The sequence below is a fragment of the Pezoporus flaviventris genome, unplaced genomic scaffold (assembly GCF_033815535.1).
Source record: "Pezoporus flaviventris isolate CSIRO_AGI_PZ_B2104156 unplaced genomic scaffold, CSIRO_AGI_Pfla_v1 ptg000089l, whole genome shotgun sequence".
Taxonomy (NCBI): domain Eukaryota; kingdom Metazoa; phylum Chordata; class Aves; order Psittaciformes; family Psittacidae; genus Pezoporus; species Pezoporus flaviventris.
The window spans coordinates 337730-360368 of record NW_026892637.1 but is presented as its reverse complement, the minus strand read 5'-3'; the positions used below and the strand labels follow the sequence as shown (position 1 = coordinate 360368).

The following is a 22639-nucleotide window of genomic DNA, read 5'->3' as shown; positions in this document are numbered from 1 at the left end:
CAGAGGTGAGACTGACTGGTCTGTAGTTCCCTGGGTCATCCATTTTCCCCTTCTTGAAAATGGGGGTTATATTTCCCTTTTTGCAGTCATTGGGAACTTCACCTGACTGCCATGATTTCTCAAATATGATGACCAGCAGCTTAGCAACTTCATTCGGCAGCTCCTTCAGGACCCACGGATGGATCTCATCAGGTCCCATGGGCTTGTGCATGTTCAGATTTTTAAGATGGTCTCGAACCAGATCCTCTCCTACAGTGGGCGCAAGGTCTTCATTCTCACAGTCCCTGCATCTGCCTTCCAAGGTTTGGGTGGTGTGGTCTGAGCCTTTGCCAGTGAAGACCAAGGCAAAGAAGTCATTCAGAACCTCAGCCTTTTCCAAATCCTGTGTAGCTAGTTCTCCCAAGAGCTTCCAGAGGTGGCCTACCTTCTCCCTAGTCCGTTTTTTATTTGGTTGTGAGAAGACAAACTTGTTATTAGACATGCATCATTATACATGTATAGTACTTACTTTCACATGTTTCTTTGGTATTTTTTAATATGTCTTTTTAAATTGAGAGTTCTTAACTCTGGGTGTTCTGATACTATGATAAATGTATAACCTTCCTAGTGTTGAACTTCACACGCTCATGTGAGGCGAGGAAGAGTGAAGAGTAAGTGTTGATCTGTGGCAAACTCTGATGCAGAAATGTACATTGTTTACACATATTGTCTCTCATTTAGCAAAGGTCTTTGAATGTTTTTTGTGTGTTTGTTAATATTATTGCTACTAGGATGGCTCATCTCTTAACCAGGAGGCTGAGATTCTGAATGAAGCTACACATGCACAGCAGCTGTGTCCTGTTCTGCCTGATTGTTTTATTTCAGATGTGGCTGGCACCTTTAATTCATGATGAAAGCTGCATAGCCTGTGTCTGGGCCTTCTATCTCCCTGCTGACAGAGTAGACTCATAACATGAATGTTAAGTTTGTGGAAGGGGTTGGTACCTGATCAGAGAACAGAAAAAAAATATTACCAGTATTGTAGAAGCACTGCTCCTTAAAATTAATGTATCTCAATATTGCAGTTTTTAGAACCATTAATGGTATTTAATGATATTAGTATGTTACTCATCACTTCAGCTTTGCTTTGAAAGTAATCATATTCTGTCTTTTTATAGTCCAGAAAATGTTCTTCCTATGAATTGTTGCAGTACTGTATTATTGCAACCTGTTACTGAGCTTTCAGTTATTCTACAGGAATTAGAATATTTTGTCTAAATACAGTGGCTAACAAGAATAGTGGTTTTACAATACATGTAATAGATGTAGTTACTTTTAGAAATGCTTTGGATTTTCTAAATATTGGGGGGATAATAATTCCAATAAAAATAATGAATAACGATTGTTACGCAGTGATTGGAGAAAGAGGAAGTTAGTTAAACAAAACTTAGAATTTTATTACTGGTATGTTTCTGTTATTGATATACTAATTTCTAAGTTTTTGTATCAGTGTTTGTTGGATACATGTTTACAGTTTCTTTTGAAACAAGATTGTTCACTTGTTTGCATTATTATAGGCACTAAGAACAAAAAACATTGACTAAAAATAATCCCTGCTGAAAACAGAAGCTTTTAAATATAATTTTGGCATGAAGTTTCAAAAGACTTTGGCTTTATTACTGTCTGAAATAAAATTAACAGCAAATATTCTGTGTGTGCATATTGATGTAAATAAGATGTAGCTAAAGAAGTGGAAAAAATATTTTCATACTTAAATCATGTTCTTTTCTCTCTGTCTTTGCCAGGATGAGTTCCACTCACGATTGCGATTTAATCGAAGAGGACTTGTTGCTATGGCAAATGCCGGGCCCCACGATAACGGGAGTCAATTTTTCTTTACACTGGGTCGTGCAGATGAACTTAACAACAAGCACACAATCTTTGGAAAGGTCTGCTATACAGGCTAGAGTGCTAGCTTGAGTGTGACAGAAACTACTATGAGTTTCTCTGTGTTCAAAGGCTATTTTAGTGTTGTCTGCTGCTACATACATTTGAAATTGATTTCACTGCTTTCTAAGTTGTTTCTGTTCTCTGGGTTTCCCATGTCTAATAGACATGTTTGTATGGTTTTTTTCCCGTAATTACCTACTTTGGTGTTGTTATTCTTCTAAATTATATTTTTGTGTTGTGCTTTCTTTGGATAATCTTTTGAATATTACTTTGGCTCTGTCTTACTAATCAGTTCATCTAATACTAGTAACATTTTAGAAAATTATGACTGGAAAATAAATTCCAGTTACCCAAGAAAACCAAGAAAATGAAAAACATGAGGTGAATTTACCACTGGTGATACGGCTGAAAGAAAATAAGCCAACTATTTTTTATTTCACAATGTCTTTTATTTTCCTGTTTAACAGCTCACACTAAGAATTTGACATCTTCCCCTGTGTGCGCTCTCACACATTAAGATTTAGCTACCTGTTTTCCTTCAACTTTGGCAGTTAAATTTAAAAAACCCAAACCTTTGTACATTGTACTTGCTGTCTTTCAGAAGTCTTACATGCTTACAACATGTAAGGCAGTGATATTTCCTATGTCATTTGTATTTTCAAAATTCTTTGCATAATAATTGCCTGGCATACTGCAGAATAATTAATAAAAATCAAAGGCGAGACCTTTCAAACTTTTTTTTGTAAACTTAACAGGTTACAGGGGATACAATATATAACATGTTGCGTCTGGCTGAAGTAGAAGTTGACAAGGAAGAGAGACCTCTCAGTCCACACAAAATAAGAAGCACTGAGGTGAGTATGCTCTGGTATGAAATTTAAATTTTTAAAGTTATTTTGTTCATTGTGTTCAGAAAACAGTGTTCTAGTATGAAAACTTGGCATGGATTTATATATATTGTTTTAAAATACAGACTCATTTAACAAAACACTTACTAAAGATTAATTTTTTTTAACAGGTTTTGTTTAATCCTTTTGATGACATTGTTCCAAGACCAAATAGAAAACTGAAGAAGGACAAACCAGAAGAAGAAACTAAAAAGTCCAAAGTAAAAGGCACAAAGTAAATATATGCAACATAAGTGGTGGTTAATTTTCTTTCACTTTTAATTTGCAGCTTGGTAATTTTCTCTTTCTGGTTTCGAAACACAATGCTTTACCAAGATGCACAGAGATCGTTCTCTAATTTAAGCAAAACCTACTTCGCTGTTTCTGAGATGATAAGGAATCTAATTGCACTGACTGAAGTGGTTACTGTTACATCAGCTGAGCTGTACCTGTTTCATGCATGCTGATAGTTTGTTGTATAAGAGAGGAAAAGGTAGCTTAAGCCTTTCCCATGGGCAAGAATATGCAATAATTCTTTTGTGAACGACATGATGCTGAAGTTAATATGTATTAGTAAGTAGGCCGTGACTCAGTTCTGTGAGATTTTTGAACCTGTTTTATCAGCTATCACTTTTCTTCCACTAAAACTCTTAGCAAAAAGCATTTTGACGTGAAAAATTTCTGTTTCTGTGAATGAAATTTGATAGTCATAAACATGCAATGAAAAGTGAAATTGGTACCTTTAGCAGGAAAAAAGGGTTATTTTTTTTTAAATTGTATACAGTATGAAAGTAATACATTGAAAGTTTATGGAATGTTATTAACATAGTATGTAAAGATTTACTAGAAAATATGTTTTCTCTCTTAAAAGAAATTTTAACCTGCTTTCCTTTGGGGAAGAAGCTGAAGAAGAAGAGGAGGAAGTCAGTAGAGTTAGTCAGGTACCATACCAAATCATCCCTATTTTTCTTTTTGACTTAAGATTACCTTTTTTTTTGCATATCTGTGAAAAACTCTGAAGTTTTTAATCTTGTTCTTATATTTGAGTTTTGAGCAGTAATACTAGAAAATTATGTCAGGTTTTATGATTCTACAATTTTATCGTGTTGAAAAGATAGAGGTTTTTAACTTGTACCTTTGAAGGTGCCTTCACTTATTGTGTGATATTTTTACATTTCGATAAACATAAAAGTCCGTACTTCATAGTGTAGATCTACATCTGCCATTTAAAATTCATGGAGGTGATAGGTACTTCATTATTCTTCACATAATTATTCTTAATATTAGTGTGATTTCTTGGTAAAATACATGCGGTTTGAAATCAGCTTGTTCACTGCCAGCACATTCTTAGCTCTGTCTTCTTATGTATATCCATTCTGTGTGCAAAATGAAGTGGGATTGCTGTGGGGAAAATAGTACATTGTCATAACTAAATATTACACTGTTGTGAACTGTCCACATTCACAGAACTAGGGTTGCGTAGGTAGTCTCTGAGTTAATTTTCCTTAACTGAATTTGCCTTTTAAATATGGCTAGTTTAAAAATTTCTTTAAAAAACAGTCATTCTGATTTCTACTGCTGAGCAAATTATTTCTTGAGAGCACTATGATTTGGCTACCTACCTGCTTCAGTTAACGATCAGACTACATCTTGGTGAGTCTTGTACCACATGGTGGAAAAACGGTCCTCAGTATTTAATTAAAACTGCAAAAGACAACAGTGAATAATGGTGGTCAATATTACAGTGAGATGGTATCAGTCAGGATGATAGTAAAGGTTTATCACAACAGTAGTTTTAAACTTGATGCTCCTCTTCCTGGAACTCCTCTGTTCTGCCGTTAAAAGTGTTTATACTTACTGATTAAGCTAAAGCTTACATGAAATAAGTTATCTTTTTCTTATCATTACCTTTGTCATCATCTATTCCCTCAAACACTGGAACTGATAATACCTTTTTCTTTTTTTTTTTTTTTTAACAGAGCATGAAGGGAAAAAGTAAAAGTAGTCATGATCTGCTGAAGGATGATCCACATCTAAGCTCAGTTCCTGCTGTCAAAAGGTTAACACATGATTTCCAGTTTCCAGAACAGCTTTACTTTCAGGATGTTGGATGTGATTAGTGTCATGTATACTCATTTTTTGTCTGTCACTGTTTAAGAAATTACGAATTGGCAATGCTGGATCTGACCAAGTGTTTCTCCAACCCACTATGCTGTCACCAGCACTGGCCATCAGTGGATGCCCAACAAAGAGTAAAAGCAGGGCAAGCATAATGTTTAATTGAGCAGTCTACCCAGCCTCCATCTACTTTCAGCTCAGGGGACTGTCAGAGTTTGATGTGGTTCATCTGTTTAATAATCCTTAATAGATCTCTTATCAAAGTACATCCCCATTCTCTCATGATATTGTTTCTATTCACGACTTTATGTCTCCTGCAGTAAAAAGGACTCCTCTTTTTGTTCTGAACCTGGCAGCTACTGGCATTATTTAATAAATACTAATCTTTACTGGACTGCTGCATGAGACAGTGAGCAGTCAGTCTCTTTATACTTTTCTTTACCACAATCCCTACTTAGGCCCTCTTTTGTAGCCTAAACTTTTCTCCCCACAGAAGTTGTTTGTACTTATTGTTGCTCTTGCCAACCTTGGTTCTGTCCTAAAATTAGGTGAATCTTAAATCTGTATGCTTGCATAAGGATGGTCTGCTTTCTTCCCTATTTCTTTTTAAACTTCTGATCTGCTTTTTTTAACCAGTGTTGAGCATTGAGCTGAGACAACTCCATGAAAATACATCAGCTCCAAGAATTTGCTTATCATAGAGTAGTTTGGGTTGGAAGGGACGTTTAAAGGTCACCTAGTCCAATTCCCCTTGCATTTGTGAGCAGGGACATCTTCAACTAGGTCAGGTTGCTTAAAGCCCTGTCCAGCTTGACCTTGGATATTTCCAGGGATGGGGCACGTACAGCCTCTCCAGGCAACCTGTTCCAGTGTTTTTACCTCCCTAATTGTGGCAACAGGCCTTACTAAAAACTCTGTCCCTATGAAAGGGCACAATAAGGTGTCACTGGAGACTTCTATTTTCCACAGTGGAGAACCCCAGCTCTCTCAGCCTTTCTTCACAGGAGAGGTGTTCCACCTCTCTAGTCATTTCTGTGTCCTTCCTCTGGACCTGTTCCAACAGGCCCCTGTCTTTTCTGTACTGAGAACTCCAGAACTGGCTGCACTACTCCAGGTGGGGTCTCACAAGAGCAGAGGGGAGAATCACAGTCACGGTTCTTTTGATGCAGCCCAGCATAGGTTTGGCTTTCTGGTCTGTGAGTGCCTACTGCTAGCTCATGTCCAACTTTTCATCCACCAGTACCAGTTCTTCTCCACAGGACTGCTCTCAATCTCTTCATCCCCCAGCCTGTATTGATACCAGGGAGTTGCTTCAACCCAGATGCAGGACCTTGCATTTTGCCTTGTTGAATTTTGTGAGGTTCTCATGGGCCCACTTCTCTCTTTTGTCCAAGTCCCTCTGAACAGCATCTAATCCCTCAGGTATGTCAGTTGTACCACTCAGCTTGGTGTTGTCTGCAAACTTGCTGAGGGTGCACTCGATCCCACTGTCTGTGTCATTAGTGAATTTATTAAACAGTACTGGTTCTGATATGGACCCCTGAGGGACACATGGTGATCAGTGGTGGTCAGCTGTAAGCAACTTGTTCTGGCTGTGGAAGTCCTTTTCTTCATGTGCATAGCTTTATTTTTATCTACTTCAGATTTCATCTGTCATTTTGTTGTCTTCTCATACACTTCCGTCTTCAATTCTTCAGTCTACTCTTGGCTTTGCCATCCTGCATAACTTAGTATTACCAAAACAGTGACCTGGCTGTTTGTCTATCTTGTTTCTGAGATCACTGAACAGGTTAAGCTCTCACATGGACTACTGTGGATATACACTAGTGATCTTCTTCACTGCAGGAAATGATTGTTTTCTTCTAACTTTTGTTCCCTATTACCCATCTTTTTATTCATGCATGGACTTACCCAGTACTACTTGGTTTTCTTAAAAAACTTTGGTCTGAGATTCTATGTGAGTCCAAATAGATCAGAGAGATCATCCACAGCCACGTATAGCCTCTTCAAAACACTCCCAGAGGTTATTGGTAAGGCAGTTCCCTGTATAGCCACGCCACAAGTTCCAAATAGAAGTAGGCCGTTTAACTCTTACTGTGGCTCCTACTTGTTCTGGACTGACACCAGAATTACAGATCTGAATGAATGCATTCTAAATATTTGCTTTATAAATGGGGGAAGAGGCTTGGTTTTGTTTCTGTTTTGTTTGGTTTTTTTTTTAATTATCATCTCTTAAGTAATACTTCCTCAGAGAGTTTTCTGGATGAATTTTTAATCCAACAAATTTATAATTTCTTTGATGATCTGGATTACTTCCTTGACTTAGGACTCCTTTAATATTCCTTGCTTTATTTCTCTACTATAACTTTTTTTTAATAGTGTGTTGGAAGAATCTTCAAGGGTCTTCATTATGAGTTTGTGACAGTTAATAGTGGATATGTAGCCTCAGTATATTCACATAGATTCCTTTTTTAATGCATTAAACTGTAGCTGTATAACAAATTAAAAATTTTACTTTAAACTTAATTATCACTATAATGCAAGTTAAACATGCCTATACGAAGAAGCCTTTCCAAAATATGGAACATTTGCAATGAAATACTAGAAATAGCTTGATACTTGCATCTTAAGTGAGTTCTTCGTGGGTTTTTTTCCCTAGCTGTATACATTAGTGTTTTCTCTGGATGGCTTAAGATATGGTTAAAATTTGTCTGTTGTATGGAAGTGTGGTTTTATCCTGTGTTTTTGAACATTTTTAATTGGAAGATATAATAACAGTCAAATGATAAAAAACAGTATTAAGTGATAATTTTAAGATGAATATGAGGATGATATAATGACTATGTTGACTACAATTTCAAGAAGGTAACGAAACAATTTTATTTTTTTTAATATAAGAACTGGAGATTTAAAGCACTGTCTTAGATCTCTGTTACTTCAAAACAGTTATGATTATTTTTCTTCTTTTAGTGATTCAGCAAGTGAAGAAGGGGATGTGAGTGAGGTAAGTAACGTCTTTTTACAGTGAGACTTGTTTTTTACACTGTGTGAATTAGATTTCCTTAGGGGAAGAAAAGCTACTGTAGAGGTTTCTGAAAATTAGCTCAAATCACATTTCCAGCCAAAAGGCTGGAGGCCTTTCAGAGATACAAGGTTTGGCTATTGTAAATATTCACAGCAGAGTAGTTACTACTGCGTACTATCTACTGTATTTTATAAAACTGCTTAGCAGATAGTTCAGTCAGTAGATGAGGTATATAAGAGGTTGTGTACCACAGAGTGCCAAACCATTAATAAAACTCTTGAAATTACTTCTAAAAAAAAGTCTAAAAAAAAAAATTTTCATGAATAATGATATAATTGCAATGTCCGAAGAGAAATCTGTGTATGAGAGGCTTGTTGGAAAGATTTGTTCAAGGAGACAAAGTTTCAGTGAATATATCTCAAATTGTATTGGTGAAGATGATCACATCTGAAAGGCAGAAAATGTGAGTAACAAAGCAGTAACATTCAACCAAACATGGAGGCTATTTTAGTTGCAAGGAGTTTGTTGTATATGGTGTAAAATAAGTTTGCCAGTTGAAGTTTGCAATGTTTTTGCCTCCAGCCATAGGTCATGGTGGTACTCCTTTGAGTTGCTATTGAGACAAGAATGTAATATTTGACTAGGAACGTAATTTCCCATTCCCCAAACTGCATCCTGAAAAGTCCTGTACTCCATATGTTCACAATGCACAGGTGCTGCATTGTTACCTGATGCACTATTTAAGTGAAGGAAAGTTGGGATTTATCCCATTCTTGTGTCTGATCATAGAAAAATAGAAGATTCCAGCCTCATTCCTGTTCTTTTTTTGTTTGTTGTTTTTTTGTTGTTTTTTTTTTTACACAATTCATAGTATGAGTTCAGGTTCTTGGACTCTTCATAATTCCTACTTTGCAGGAGCATTTAGATGTCAGAAGGGTTCCAGGAATGGTATTTAATTAATAATTTGTCAGATGTTCAGATAGGCCTTTGTTAAATGAACTGGATTTGGGGAATATAGAACATGGTCATGTTAGGTGTATGTATTTAAATTTTTATTTTTTGTTCTGAATGTTCTAATAATGTCATGACATGGAAAATAGGAAGGTAGGAAGGCTTTATTTAACCTGCAGGGGCTCTCCTTAGATTTCATTGCATTGAAAGAACTTAGCTAGAATCTAGCATTTCAAGCAGTTACTTTGAGCCTTGTAAAGTGGTACTAGTATTTTATCATCTCTCTTGGATTTATGCAACACATAACAGGATCGCTTTTGCGATGGCTGCAATGTGTTGTAGTTTCATAGCTGCACAAATAATTTTTCCAGGTCTCCCTACCTCCCTCAGATAAAAAGTCCTTGGCGTGTAAGAGAAACTGTTGTTATTATTCTCTATCCTTCTAACCTTCCTGTTCATGCTATTAGATACCACCCTGTTTTTCTTACTGCAGTCCTCAAGGTCATACATTTCATCCTTTGAGAGTCAGATCCTTTGTATTAACAGTATCTTGTTGCTGTTCATTAAACCTCTTTCTGTGCCAAAGTCATTAACAAACACATATGAAGTATTTTCACAAGACTGACTTTTCTTTTTTTTTTTTCCCACCAGTGACATTCCTCCATTTCCCTTTTCTATATAGCTTGTTTTCCTCTCCCTGTTTGCCAGTTAGTGGCTGAACATTGTTTTGTTTAGTCTTACAAATAGGTAAAGCTTGGTACCCTGATTCAGTAATCTTCTCAAACATCTAAATCGTGTTCCATACAGTAGCCATCATTTGGACAAAAAAGCTCTCATAACATTTTTATTTCCAGAGGAAAGAGAAGAATAGGGCAATTCCATGCAGCTGATAACAGCAGCAAAAAACAGTATAGCTTCCAGGCAGGCAGTTTTGTATTTCTGTGTCACTAGGGGAGCACCGTCATTCAACTGAACAGCCACTTCCCTCCTGAGTCAAGCAGCCCTCTGTGAGTGGAAATGTGTTAAATCTATTAGTTGGTAATGAGACTTCAGAAAAATGAGATTTTATAAGGTCTGAGATCAGATGGAGTTAATGAGACAGAAGAGGAACTGAAGGTGGAGACTGGGCAGAGAGAATAGTACAGAGGACAGAGTTGAGGAGGCTTACATCCTCATTTATCAGTGTTTTTCTAGAGAAAAAGTGGTGAAATCCTGTGCAGTCAGGGGAATGGGAGATTTGGAAAGCAGGGAATTCAACTGAGCTGGACAAGTAGAACCACTTTTTCTCTCCCAGTTTAAAATACCATCCTTGGAAACCCTTCCTGTTAATCAGATTTCTGCAGTTGGTTTGTTTTGTTTGTTTTTTTTTTAATTAGCTTACTACTTAGCAATTTCAATTTGTCTGGAGCTGTCCATTTTTATTTTGGAAATTCTCCTATCCAAGTCCATGTTTCAGCAATGCTCTCACCTAAGCCCTTGCCAAATCTCCACCAGGAGTCTGTCTTTATTCTTAACTGTTAAACACATTGAACACAGTCTGTCACATTCCTTTACTGGGTTGTGCCCCATGCCATAGAAGTCTGTTGTCATCCCATCTCCCTGGTAATTTATCAAGTAAGCAAATCCTTCATAAGTTTTCATTGTCTGCTCTGTCAAGCAGTACTTCAGGAAATCAAGTGAAATGCTGATCCTGACCTACATTTCTCTTTCCTGTATTTAAAAAAGAACAGACAAAACCTCAACAACAACCTTTTAATTATTTTGTTGACAAAATATTCAGCTATTTTACTGTGCTGAATATTCACATATTTTATTTGTTATTCCTGACTGGTCTCCTCTTGTCTAAACCTAAAATCTAAGTATGGTGGTTTGAAGATTCCAAAACAGTGACTGCAATACAACATCTGAAATCCAGCTCTTGATTTTTCTCTTACGTTGCCGAAATTGTACCTCTTGCTGCTTTTGTGTTTTCTCTCCCCTTCCGTATTTATGGACATAGTCTTCATCCTCCTTTTCCTCCTACCTGTCAGTCACACCTAGGACACGTGCATTGTCTTTAGCGTGTTCCACTCAAAGCGCTGGCATCCTCACAGTCTCTTAGGTAAAGTACAGTCCTTTGGAATACCAGTTCTAAGTCCGTCCTTTCTCTCTGTAGTTGAGATTATAATTACATAGAATCTTACGCTTTTTCTTTAGCTAAGTAGCATCACTCCGAAATAAATATAAAAATATGTGCCAGCTAGTCTTTGAGCTGGCATCCTTCTTTAAGATTCATGCAGGCTTCCTCCTTTGAGGAAGGGAGTAGTCAGAAGCCTGACTAGACCAAAGAATCTTCTTCATTACTGAGAGGAATGGCTTATTTATCACTCCAAATGTCTTCGAACAAGGTCGTTTATTCTCTTTGCTTCCTCTGCTAGGCCTGTAAGCATAGTACCTCTGTAGCAAGTCAGGACAATAGATTTTTCTCAGGTTTTTCACAGCCTGCTTATCAATGTGGTGTTTGTAAATTGTCTCATGGAGACTGGTGGGCAAACCTCTTCAATGCCACCATGACTGTAGTACAGTCCTGTGGCAGGAGCTTCTTAATACATTTTGTTTTATTCTTAAGGGAAATTGGAGGAGATGTTTAATGTATTGCCTTGGTCAAATTTTGGATTCATGAACAGTGGCCAGACTAATACTACATAGCTGTGAGATCTTCTACAGACCTGTAAGGGTTTACAGTCTAGAATAGGCCATACAAAAGTTTTTTAAGCCTTACAAAAAGATGTAATTTGTGTACGAAAAAATATTCAGTTAGCATAGTTCTAATTTTTTGTTCCCTCTGAAGAAAATGCAGAGACATTTGTTTGAAAAGTTTGCTTTGAAATCAAGTATTTTTCTTTCTTTCTTGTAACTGATTGTCTTAGAAAAATTTTCCATATTCAACATCTGTAGTAAAAAAGAAAAAAAAACCTGAAGGAGCAGTTTTACAATTTTAAATCCATAAAGGAGGAAGAACACGATGAAGATGCTGATAGTGTAGAAGGTGAAGCTGCCAGCAGTGAGAGACTTCAAATAAAAGAACGCATTGCCAAGAAGTTGAAAATTGATGCAAGTGAAAATGCGAAACAGCAACTTCAAGAGGAAGAAACTAAGACAGAAAAGAAAACAACCAGTCGCAGGTAAATATCATGGGGGTTTTGCGGTTTTCTTGGTTTTGTGTTTTTTTTTTTTCCTTCAGATTCTTTAAAGTTAGATTTTATATTCGATTTCAGTTTTGCAGTTACTGCACTGATGAGTTAATATTACAATAAAATTATTCTCCTTGCCTACCTCCAGAGTGAGATGGAAGATGAAATTGGCTACTGTTTTCTCATTTCTTAGCTTCATTTGGCAGTTAAGCCAAACAGTTAAGTTACGGGTTTTTTTACACTGAGCACTTACTGATACCTTGTATGGGAGCTCTATTTTTTCCTGAGTTATAAATGAAGAGTATTTATATGCATTTATCATGCTTTACTTTGTCTTTCTGCATAGTTGTAAGATTGTGTTTCGTAGCTTCTTCATCTTTGATTGACACGTGGTGGTCATCCACCATTGAGATTTAGAGAAAGGAAAGGCTTCCTAGTAATCCATTCAAGTCTGGTTTAACACAGTAGTCATTCTTGCAGTTTACCAGTTTTTTAACACTGCAGTTGATACCTAGAGTTGTAAATACCATCTAGGGCTGCTCTTAGAGGGTTGAAGTATGTCTGTGTTTAGTAGCGTAACAGGGTATTCAAATTATTAAACTAGCTCTAGACAAATTATTATGTTTCTGTGGCAGTATTCAACTCTTTACAGATGTAGAAGTGTGGGTTCCAGTCATGTAATGTAACTGTGCTAACCTTGGTGAGCATCTGTACTGTTTAGCACTCAATTTTCAGCGAGTTAATTTGTTTTCTTGGAACTTTGTGTCTTGGCAATCTTTCTTCCAGAGCTGGTTTTGGAATTTCTGCCTAATAATATTTATATTGCATAAAAACATCCATCACGTATGTAAGTGATATGTAGTGAACCTGATGGCAAACTTACTGGAATTATTATTAACTGTTTCAATAAAGATGGGCTCCAGAACTTGCTGAACAACTAAGTCTTTGCAGTGATAAAATTTAGTATGTAAATTTTCTTATTCAGCAAAACTTACTGGGGGACAGGGGGAAAGAAGCATCAGAAAGGTAATATAGATTATGTACTCTAACTCTGCACAGTTGTCATAAATAACTGCGTGATGAAATTATTCAGGCTTTGCCTGTACTGAATTCTGCATATAGAGTAGCTGTCTTCTCCCACAACAGTTTACTCTAAACCTGTTTTATCTGTAATGGCCAAGGCATATTGCCAACGTGGAAGGACAGTCTGTTTGTGACAAAAGAGTAACCAGTAGTCGATATAAATGCTTTACAAGTTCCATAGCGATTATTATCCCTATTAGTAACTGGGAGGTAAAGGATTTGGGTCAGGAAACATGAAGATAAATTTGTTGTAATAATAATACACTTGAAGATAAAATATATATTGAAAATTTGGTTGCAAAACAGAAGGAATAACAAACAAAATCAGTTGTTGTTTTACAGTCATCAGAAATTGGCATATTTGACTTCTATCTCTTGGAGGTTATTCTGGTTTTATATGACTATGTAAACCTGCTAAAAACAAAACCAGCTGTATCTCATTGAAGAAGGCACTGTTGTCAGTTATGGTGAGCATTCAACTGTTATCTTAATTGTAAAAAAACCCTAATTATTAAGGCGAGGGAAATCACTGCCTGGCATTTGCAACTCTATGAATATCGATCTGATTATTTTTACTGAAAGGATTCATATGATCATAAAAGCAAGATTAGTAAGTTTTGAGCATCCCACATGAAGTAGTATTTTTAACTCTGTGCGGCCTGTTTGCTTAGAAGCAGGCTGTGGTGGGAACACTTGCATTATTTTGGATAATTTTTTTAATGCTGGTGTATTATAATGTGAAAACTTTTCTTAAAATGTGAAAGCTTTTTGTCTGCCTGTTTTGAAGCCATGAAAATCCCAGTCAGAATATTGCCAAGAAAACAGTTCTTATTAACCACTTTGATAAGTTTGAATAATTCCAGAAAATAAAATATTCATGGGATTTACGCAGAAAATTTGGTATCCTTTTCCACATCTTCTCCAGCATTGATTTGAATGTGAGATGCACACCAGGTACGCTACTGCAGCAACTTTGTAGCAGGAGGGGAATGCAAAGCTAGAGCATACTCTTAGGAAAGAGATACTCTATGCCCAAGCTTATGTGATGTTTTACCATGTTTTTAGGGATGTGTGTAGACATTCTGTAAGCTGCTAGCTCTGCATGTGGATGGTTAATGTGCTGTGTTTGTAGTTACCCAGTCTTTCAGGGCAGTAGCAGTAGTATTACAGCCAAATGAGCTATCTTAAGTCAGAAGAGGGATTTGCTGGATGTGTTTTTAAGTAGTTGGGAGCCATAGCTTTGGGAGCCACTGCTTAGTAGCGCAAGTAACATCAGTTTCCAGACTTACTGTTAACCAAATAATTGTCTGGCGTCCTCTGGCATGAAAATCGAAAGCACAATATTGTTTATTAGAAATAAGGTGGTGTTAACTTTGTCGTCTGATGAGATAAAGTAAGATTAACATTATGAAGTTTCATTGTCTGGAATAATGACTTTTTTTGTAAGTATATTCAGACAATTGATAATATTCTTATAGGACTTCAACATCCACTGTAGTCCAAGGGATCAGAGGAGGTGGAGATGTGGGAGGTGAAAATATGAAACAAAAAATTATATCCACCGTATATAGTTTGATGGGTAATGTCTACTAACGTATCAGAAGGCCATGAAAATTTGATAGCAATAAGAATTGTTCATCTCAGCAGATATTTAAATGTGATAATAGAATAATTAAACTTCTAAAAATAAGTTTTCAGAGTACTGTCTTCTAACATGCATGACTTTTTACAAATCTGTTTTTATTTATATCAGTCCTGTTTCTTTTAATATTAATTTATTTATGACATCAGAAGTTTGCACACGTCTTTCAAAGACTTAATATGGAAACAGTAGGCACTTTCTCCAATTCATGGTACTGAGATCCAATACCGTTTCTAAATGCAGTCATACTTGAAGTGCTCAAATGGTGAAGTTAATTTTAGTCATTTCAGTATGCATTTGGACCTTTTGTGTATGTTTTAGAACATAAGTTCAAATACTTCCCACTTTTGTATTAGAAGGAAACTTTGGGAAAAAAAAATTCCCACTCATCCTGGCAAGTTGTTAGCGAAATTCTGCAGGTCTGTTGTTTTTTGGTAGAAGGCTTAAACCTAATCTTCAAAGTATTGAACAGGTGTTTACTTGAAGGAATGTATATAGATAGAAGAAGTGATTTCTATCATTGTAAAACTAATCGCATTTATCAGATTACATCAAGTTTGTGAATTGGCTGTGGTTTGGGGTGATTGTGTGAAGGTTTCAGAGTGAAGAGTCTTCTAGTTTTGTCAGTTAAAAATACTGGGTTTACATTTGTTTTTATCCAGTAGGTGGAGCTCGGGTACTACACATTTCTGGTTGCCAGCTTCAAAATTTTTCACTGGTTCTTGGTTGCAAGACTTGCAGTCCGCAAATAGCATACGATTGACTATACAGTTGCATCCTTATAATGGATGTGCTAGCAATATGAAATAGGTGTCTAGAATAGCTAAGCTATTGAGGAAGAAAAGCGGACTTTCTGAGTCGTTAACATCAGTTGAATTTAACTCTGTGTTTGTATTTCATGGTGTGTATTTTTCTTCTAATAATCCTAGAATTGCAGTTGAACTAAGGAAGCACATTTCTTTTGGCTTATAAACCATTGCTGACTATCATAAGGGATGAATAGTAATAGAAATAGCTACCGTTGGCTGCTTTTGTAATTAATAGTAGCTATATGGCCGCTTTACATTCTTAGTTTTGCTTATATGCATGTTGCTTGTCATGGGTAAAATGAAGCTTTAGAAATCTACTGTGTGTATATATAAGAAAGCAGTTGCTTCATCCTCAAAGCAAAATTCTGTAACACCTTTTAAGCTGTAATTTCGCTGACTTCTTTTTCTCTATTTGTTCAAAGACAAGATGAAATAACTAGTTTACTTACAGATATCTGCTCTTGGTCAAAACTTGCATCCCACTGTCATTTTGTCATCTAGGCACAGTAGTAGTAAAAATAATAATGCTAGGCAACATGCTCAATCTCATGCAAAATCCATTTTAGATCATGCAGTAAAAATTCATGTAGTTAAGACATTTTCTTAGCATCTGAAAAAACATTGACACACTGAGCATGCAAGATTGCTTTCCTAAAGTGCTCTCATATTACTGTGGTGTAGAACAGCCAAAGGTAATTCTGCATGTGATCTGATGGATGTCTTTTAAAAGATCTTTAAATCAAAACTTGTAAATCTGCAATTGTTATAAATGAAGAATTGAATAGAATATAAATTAGGTGCAGGTAAAATGTTTTGTTGTAAATGCATTTTCTGTTCACTTCATACATTGTGGTTATAATGCAGGCATTAAAATGAAAAGAGAAATAATTTTATAGGCACATAATTCTACAGTAGAAAAATTTTTGTCATTCTTGTAATTGTTGAAAATCTGTAACTTCTTTGTTATTTGTAACAGTTACGTTTCTGTGCATCTATGGAATGTGTTCAGGTGGCTGAGATGGGTGTCAGACAAGTCTGCTGTTTATAACCTTCATTGCTAGTTGTCTGATGTCATTGCAAGGCTGCTGTCTGTAGTCTTTGAAATGCTGTGGAAATCCTCAGACTAAAGGATGTTGCAGATGTTGCACCTGTTCTCAAAAAAGGCAGTGACCATAGGGATGATTCAGTTGGCCTCACTTTGGTCCTTGGGCAAATAATGGGGTAGGTTCTCTTGAAAGCTGTTTCTGGGCATGTGAAGAAGTAAAAGGTGACTGGAAATAGTCGCCATACATTTTGCAAAGACAAAGTGAGGAGGGAGCAGTGGATATCATCTGTTTTGAGCATGAGGTTAGAGTACACAAGTGTTAGAGATTCATTCCTGAGAAGGAAGCCTGAATGCTTCTGTGACATGGGGGTTTTGGGTTTGGGCTTTTTGTTTGTTTGGGGATTTTTTATAAATTTTTTGGAACATGGTTGGTTGTTTGTTTTTAATTGAGCTCCATGTCCCTCCCCCTTAGACTCTGCTGAGGTCTGTAGTAAAAAGAGCAGCAGCTCTTCAGTTGTTTGGGGTGGAGTTGTTTTTAGGTACCTGTATTGAGGTGTTTTATTTATGCTTCTACTTATTTAAACTTAATCCACTATCTCATCTTCTGTTCTGGAAGCTACTTTTATACCTTTTTGCGAATGTTGTTTGTATATAAATTGTGACAACGTAATATGAATACCATATACTTAGAGCTACCAATTCACTCTGCAGTGTGAAGTTTATCTATCTGTAACTATGATATTATTTCTGCACAATAATTACTATTTCCAACATATTAACTATATTTATAATCCTACTAACATTTTCTTAAACTATTTATAAGTGTAACTATCAGCCCGCGTCCAGCAATACAACTTGTCTCTTTGCTTTTCAGTTTAGCACCAGGAAATAAAAATTCTGTGTTAGTAAGACTGGCTTTTGAGTTTTTGAGTACTAACTCTCTTTGTAACTGACTTTGAATTTCACTACATCTAAAGAATTACTTCTGTTTTCATATAGTAAATTCAGGTATTCTGTTGATAGTATTTTAAGCTGAAGGAGAACATTAGACAAACTGTGTATCTTGTGCCATAATTTACTGCCAGTTATCCCTGTATTGAGCTCACTATTTGGCTACAGCTGAACAGGAAAGGCATTGAAATGTAATTTGTAGTTATCAAGAGAGTATAGTTTGATCCGTATTTAGTCAGCGAATGTAATCTGTTCCAGTATTTAGATACCTTACCCCTAACAGTACCTCATCCACTTTTACATTTTAATTTGTCTGGGTTCAGCTTGTAGCCAATGAATTTTTTTTTATTTTTTTTATTTTTTTGCTGTGCCCTTTTTAGAAGTTCACTGCAGTACTCTGCATTTGCTTTTACTTCAACTACTTAAATTCTAATTCAGTCCTTTCTGCCTTTTTGATAAGCTGTACCCGTTGAGTTCTTTCAGTCTTTCACAGTAAGACATTTTCCAGTCCTCAAATCACTTTATGGCTTTTTTTGTTCCTTTTCCAATTTTTCAGCATTCTTTAAAGAGCTTTGATCAGTAATCTCTTATTACCCTTACTACCACAGTATGCAGAGAGCAACAATGTGTTTGTTTTTTTTTAATTTCCACCTCTCTGTTTATTCATATAGTGTCCACATCAGCTCTTCTTACTGATATTTCACTAAGACTGCTTTTGTTGCTAGGGCTTTATAGATTATTTTCAGTCATCACTGTCCAAGAACTAGTTTCTCATTTTGTATACTTTCTCTGTTTTTTCACTTCCTAGATTTTGGTGATTAGTTGTCTTCCGCTTTTGTTTTATTTAGCAAGGTCCTGTTGCCCAGCAATCTTAACAGGGGAATTTGCTGCTGTAACAGTTTGTGTGATTGGCTAGCAATATATTTAGTACCAGGTTCCCTGGAGTGAAAAGATACATTTTGAGGTTAATATGTCACTGGCGACTCTTAAGTTGCCAGTGTGAAAACTATCAAGTTTCCAAAGCAATAACTTTGTAACCTAATTATTACCTCACGAAGATGTGCTTTCAGAGTGTTTTGTGTTGCTGATCTTATTTTTTTAAGGACTTTCTTACCTGGACGTACTGAGAAGCAAATTTTCCTGATTTCATATAATAAGAGGGGTTATTTGGGTTGATGCTAAGATTAGCTAAATTAGCAATGAGTTGGGAACTCATTTTGAAGCTAAGAAATTCTTTCATAGAATCAGCTAGGTTGGAAAAAACCTTTAATGCCATCAAGTTCTTTAATAGCATTATGTCAGAATAGCTATGCTACTCTGAAACCATTTAGTTGTATTGGATTGTTGTATTCTATCTTGATTTTAAAAGTACTTTTCTGTGTGCATGTAATCCCATACCAGATTTTTTTTTAATGACATTGCAATAAAATTTAACTCTTGAGATGAGCGCATGTAAACTGATTAGTTTTCATTTTTGATACGTAATGAAGCCAATAGCTTTAGCTCCTCATAATACAACAAACCTTTAGAAAAGTTTAAAGACAAACCTTTAATCATGACCTCTTAACGTTGTATCTAAAAGTATTTGCTAAAGTCCATAGAATGACAGGTTTTAGAATAATGAGAAACACCTGTTAGGTGTTAAGAGAATAAAAGGAAAACATAAACACACCCTATTGCACCAAAAACTATCACACCCCCCCCAAAAACAAACCAACCAACCAAAAAAACCTGTCAAGTGGAAGCAAAGATCTGTCACTAGATATACTATACTATTACAAAAGCTTATTGCATGCAATTGCCTTGGTATCTGCAGCCTTTCCTGCTGTTGTGTTTTTTTTTCGTATTATGGTACCTATAGATCTTGTTATTCTGCTGCCCCTACATTTTGAATTTAATTTTATTAGAACTTTTGAATTTTTACATAAGTCAAATTTCATAGTTAAATTATAAATTTATATAAATTTTGTAGTTAAATTATAAATTTATAAGTTGAGTAATGCATGTGTCTCATCCAGTAGTGGAAACCTAATTGTAAATATTTGTATTTTATTCCAAGTCATTCATTATGGACTTCAGAAAAAACATGTTCCCTGTGTGATTATTATGCTTCATTTGTATGGGTATTCTTTTAAAACTAGGAACCATTGATAGTTATAAATCAGCAAACCAGCTTAGTTTGTTTAACTTTCTTGAAGTGGACCATTTTGTGTGCCACACTGAGTATCCAAAACTATTTTAAACTATTTAATAGATTAAATTGAGAAATTCCAATTCTATGTAAAAGTAATATTTAATCACATACCGGTATAGAGCAATTAGTGGTGATGTGAAATTAGACTTCTTCCTATTTCTGCTTTGGTAGATACAGGAGTATATTCAAAGTACATTGTATTGACTTGAAAACAGAGTGGATAGCGATGATTGTATAGCGCGTGTCAAAGGTATACATCTATGTAACGTACTGCTATAAAACAACAGTTATAGAGTTGCAACACTTTACATTTGACTCCATTGTGCTTTATGCAGCCTGTATTTCAAATAGGATGGTAACTAGAGATCTGTAATCTTTTCTTGGGCTGGGGAAAAAGTATTTTATGACCAAAAAAAACCCTCAGCTTTCCTTCTGAGTACTTCTGATTCGTTCTTCAGTGCTTCCTTGTATTAATATATCTGTGCTGTGCTTTGCAAGACTACTTTAAACACTAAACTTCCACTGAGGACCCTCTAGCATTCCTCACCTTGCCCTCTGCATTCTGCTTTTTAGGTCTAGTGTAATTGGCGTAAGATTTGGAAGTTTTGCTGGGAATTAGCTGGAGTTTAGCACCAGCATCCCCAGAGGTCCATGTGTTAGAATACTATATCTATATTAAAATATAGTCTACTACTCAATATCTAATATTAGAGTGGAAGCTAGATGCTGAAAGGTTATCTATACATTCTTGACCTTGTAGTTACTGTGGCTTGCAAGAGACTGGAAAGTGTAATGGAAGAATCCTGTATATTGAAATGGAGGTCAAAGAAGTTACATGTTATCTTCTGTAATCTCACTTCCTTTATGCAGTTTTGTCCCATAATATACTGACAGAAAGGTCTGAAATTATTGTCGTAGGAACAGAGCTCATGAACTTTCCAAAGAACTTATTTTGCTCTTCAGAACTGCTGCATAGCTTTTCTCAAGCAGGATGTGGCACCAACTTCATAACCCATAAACTTCTAACCAGTATTTCTGGATAAGTGCAAAAGATCATATAATGCTGAATTTCAGAGGAACAGCAAATCTTTTCTACTAGTCCTGTTTCAATGCCGAGTATCAAAATGTTAGTCTTAAATTCTAACCTTTAGTGACTTTATTACACTAAACTTACTTAGGACTGTTCTAAATGTTCTCCTGGTCATTCTTCAGAAGTTAATAGATTTGGATTTCTATTTCTGTTCTTTCAGTATTGGATTGAAATATCATTTGTAAAGATCTTTGGAGAAGCAGTACCTCTCTGATGGAAAGTACTAAAAATTATGCTGATACACATACAGAGCAGTATGGCAGTATTTTATATATATACTCTTCCTGGTTGTCTGTGTCAATTGACCTGTGTCCAAGCAGAATGTTGTTAGGTTAGTCATTTGCCTTAGGTACAGTACAACATAAACACTAGCTGAATTAGGCAATTTTGCTTGTTCCTCATATAAATTCTTGAGAAGGCAGTAGTTCAAGCATGTGAACTTGGCTGTGAAGACCTGGCAAGGACATAGGAGATACCATGGCTATATTATGCAGATAGTAACTACCTAAATGTTTTCAGTATACATGAGGAAAATGCTGTTTCACTAGAGGAGCACTTTGCAGGAATCTGGACAAGACTCAGTCCAAATAAAGAGGTAAAGATTTTGGAGTATTAGCTGTGAGGGACAGATTAAGTGATTACATTAATTATGAATTGACTTTACAGCATAAATACAGAAAGCTGCTGCCATATCAAGATCACCAGATTTTCTGCATTTACTTCATAAGTATACATGCATCTACATGCAGTCCTTACCACACATACACAAACTCGGATCAAACACAGACTTATGACTTCTTTTATGTGGGGCACTACCTTTAAAGAATTTTGAGATTATGCCAGAAATTAAGTAGAAAGAATAGTGGTCTATCAAATATTAGCATAAAACATAATACCTAGTTGACACTGAAAGTGCATTACACTGGTTCTGATTTACACATGCCACCTGTGGTTTGCAGGTGCAACTCTCTTGAATCCTAAATATTTTTAGCATGTGTTACCTAAGAGAACACGTCTGTTGTGCTTTATTGCCATAGCTGTGGTAAGCAGATGTGTGTGAGCTGCAGCTACCTGATAGAAAAGTGAAAACTTTGGTTTCTTTTCCACCTGCGATGTTTTTCTAGGTATGAGGAGACAGTGGGAATGGTGTTGGTATAAGCTAAGTTGATGTGACTTTTACAGGGATCTGCAATAGGAACTTATTTTGCTGTATTATTTTAAATTAGCGCTTAGAAGAATTAATTATTTTAAATTCCAGTTTGGTTGAGTGTATGTCTGAGTAGTGTAGCAGCTGTTTTAATTTCTGCCTTTCGAAAAGTGTAAGTGTATAAACTTTCTCATCTTTGTAAGTTAAATACTTTTTTTTTTTTCCCCCTTGGTATCTTTATAAATTGGATCCCAAGGAAAAAAAAAGAATATTAAATGTTTTTATGGTGCATTGCTTGAGTTTGGCTATGGCTGATGTTAAACTCAAAAATCAGAACCAAAAGTTCACTTTACATTTGAGAGGAAAAGGAAAGAAAGCCATTTAGTCCCATGTATTTCAAGAGTGCCTGAAAGAAAAGAAATGGTTTCTGAACTTCTTGTTTTGGTACTGATATCCTAATTTCATAATGATACCATACACAGACTCACCCACAGGCCATATTATATCTTACAGTCATATATACTTACATGTCATATGCTTGTTTTGACAGGCCACCACATTAATTCTGTTTTTTGTATGCTTGGAGTATCTTAGC

At 35.8% G+C, this 22639-nt stretch overlaps 1 protein-coding gene across 2 annotated transcripts in view; it reads left to right on the top strand.

Moving 5' to 3' along the window:
- CWC27 (CWC27 spliceosome associated cyclophilin) overlaps positions 1-22639 on the top strand; it is a 123726-nt gene that overhangs the window by 5823 nt on the left and 95264 nt on the right. For both annotated transcript variants that reach the window (XM_061475703.1, XM_061475704.1), the window contains exons 4-10: positions 1785-1928; positions 2685-2783; positions 2948-3051; positions 3688-3757; positions 4796-4875; positions 7905-7938; positions 11902-12074. In XM_061475703.1, the coding sequence (XP_061331687.1) occupies positions 1785-1928; positions 2685-2783; positions 2948-3051; positions 3688-3757; positions 4796-4875; positions 7905-7938; positions 11902-12074 (704 nt within the window). The remainder of the gene's footprint in view (positions 1-1784; positions 1929-2684; positions 2784-2947; positions 3052-3687; positions 3758-4795; positions 4876-7904; positions 7939-11901; positions 12075-22639) is intronic.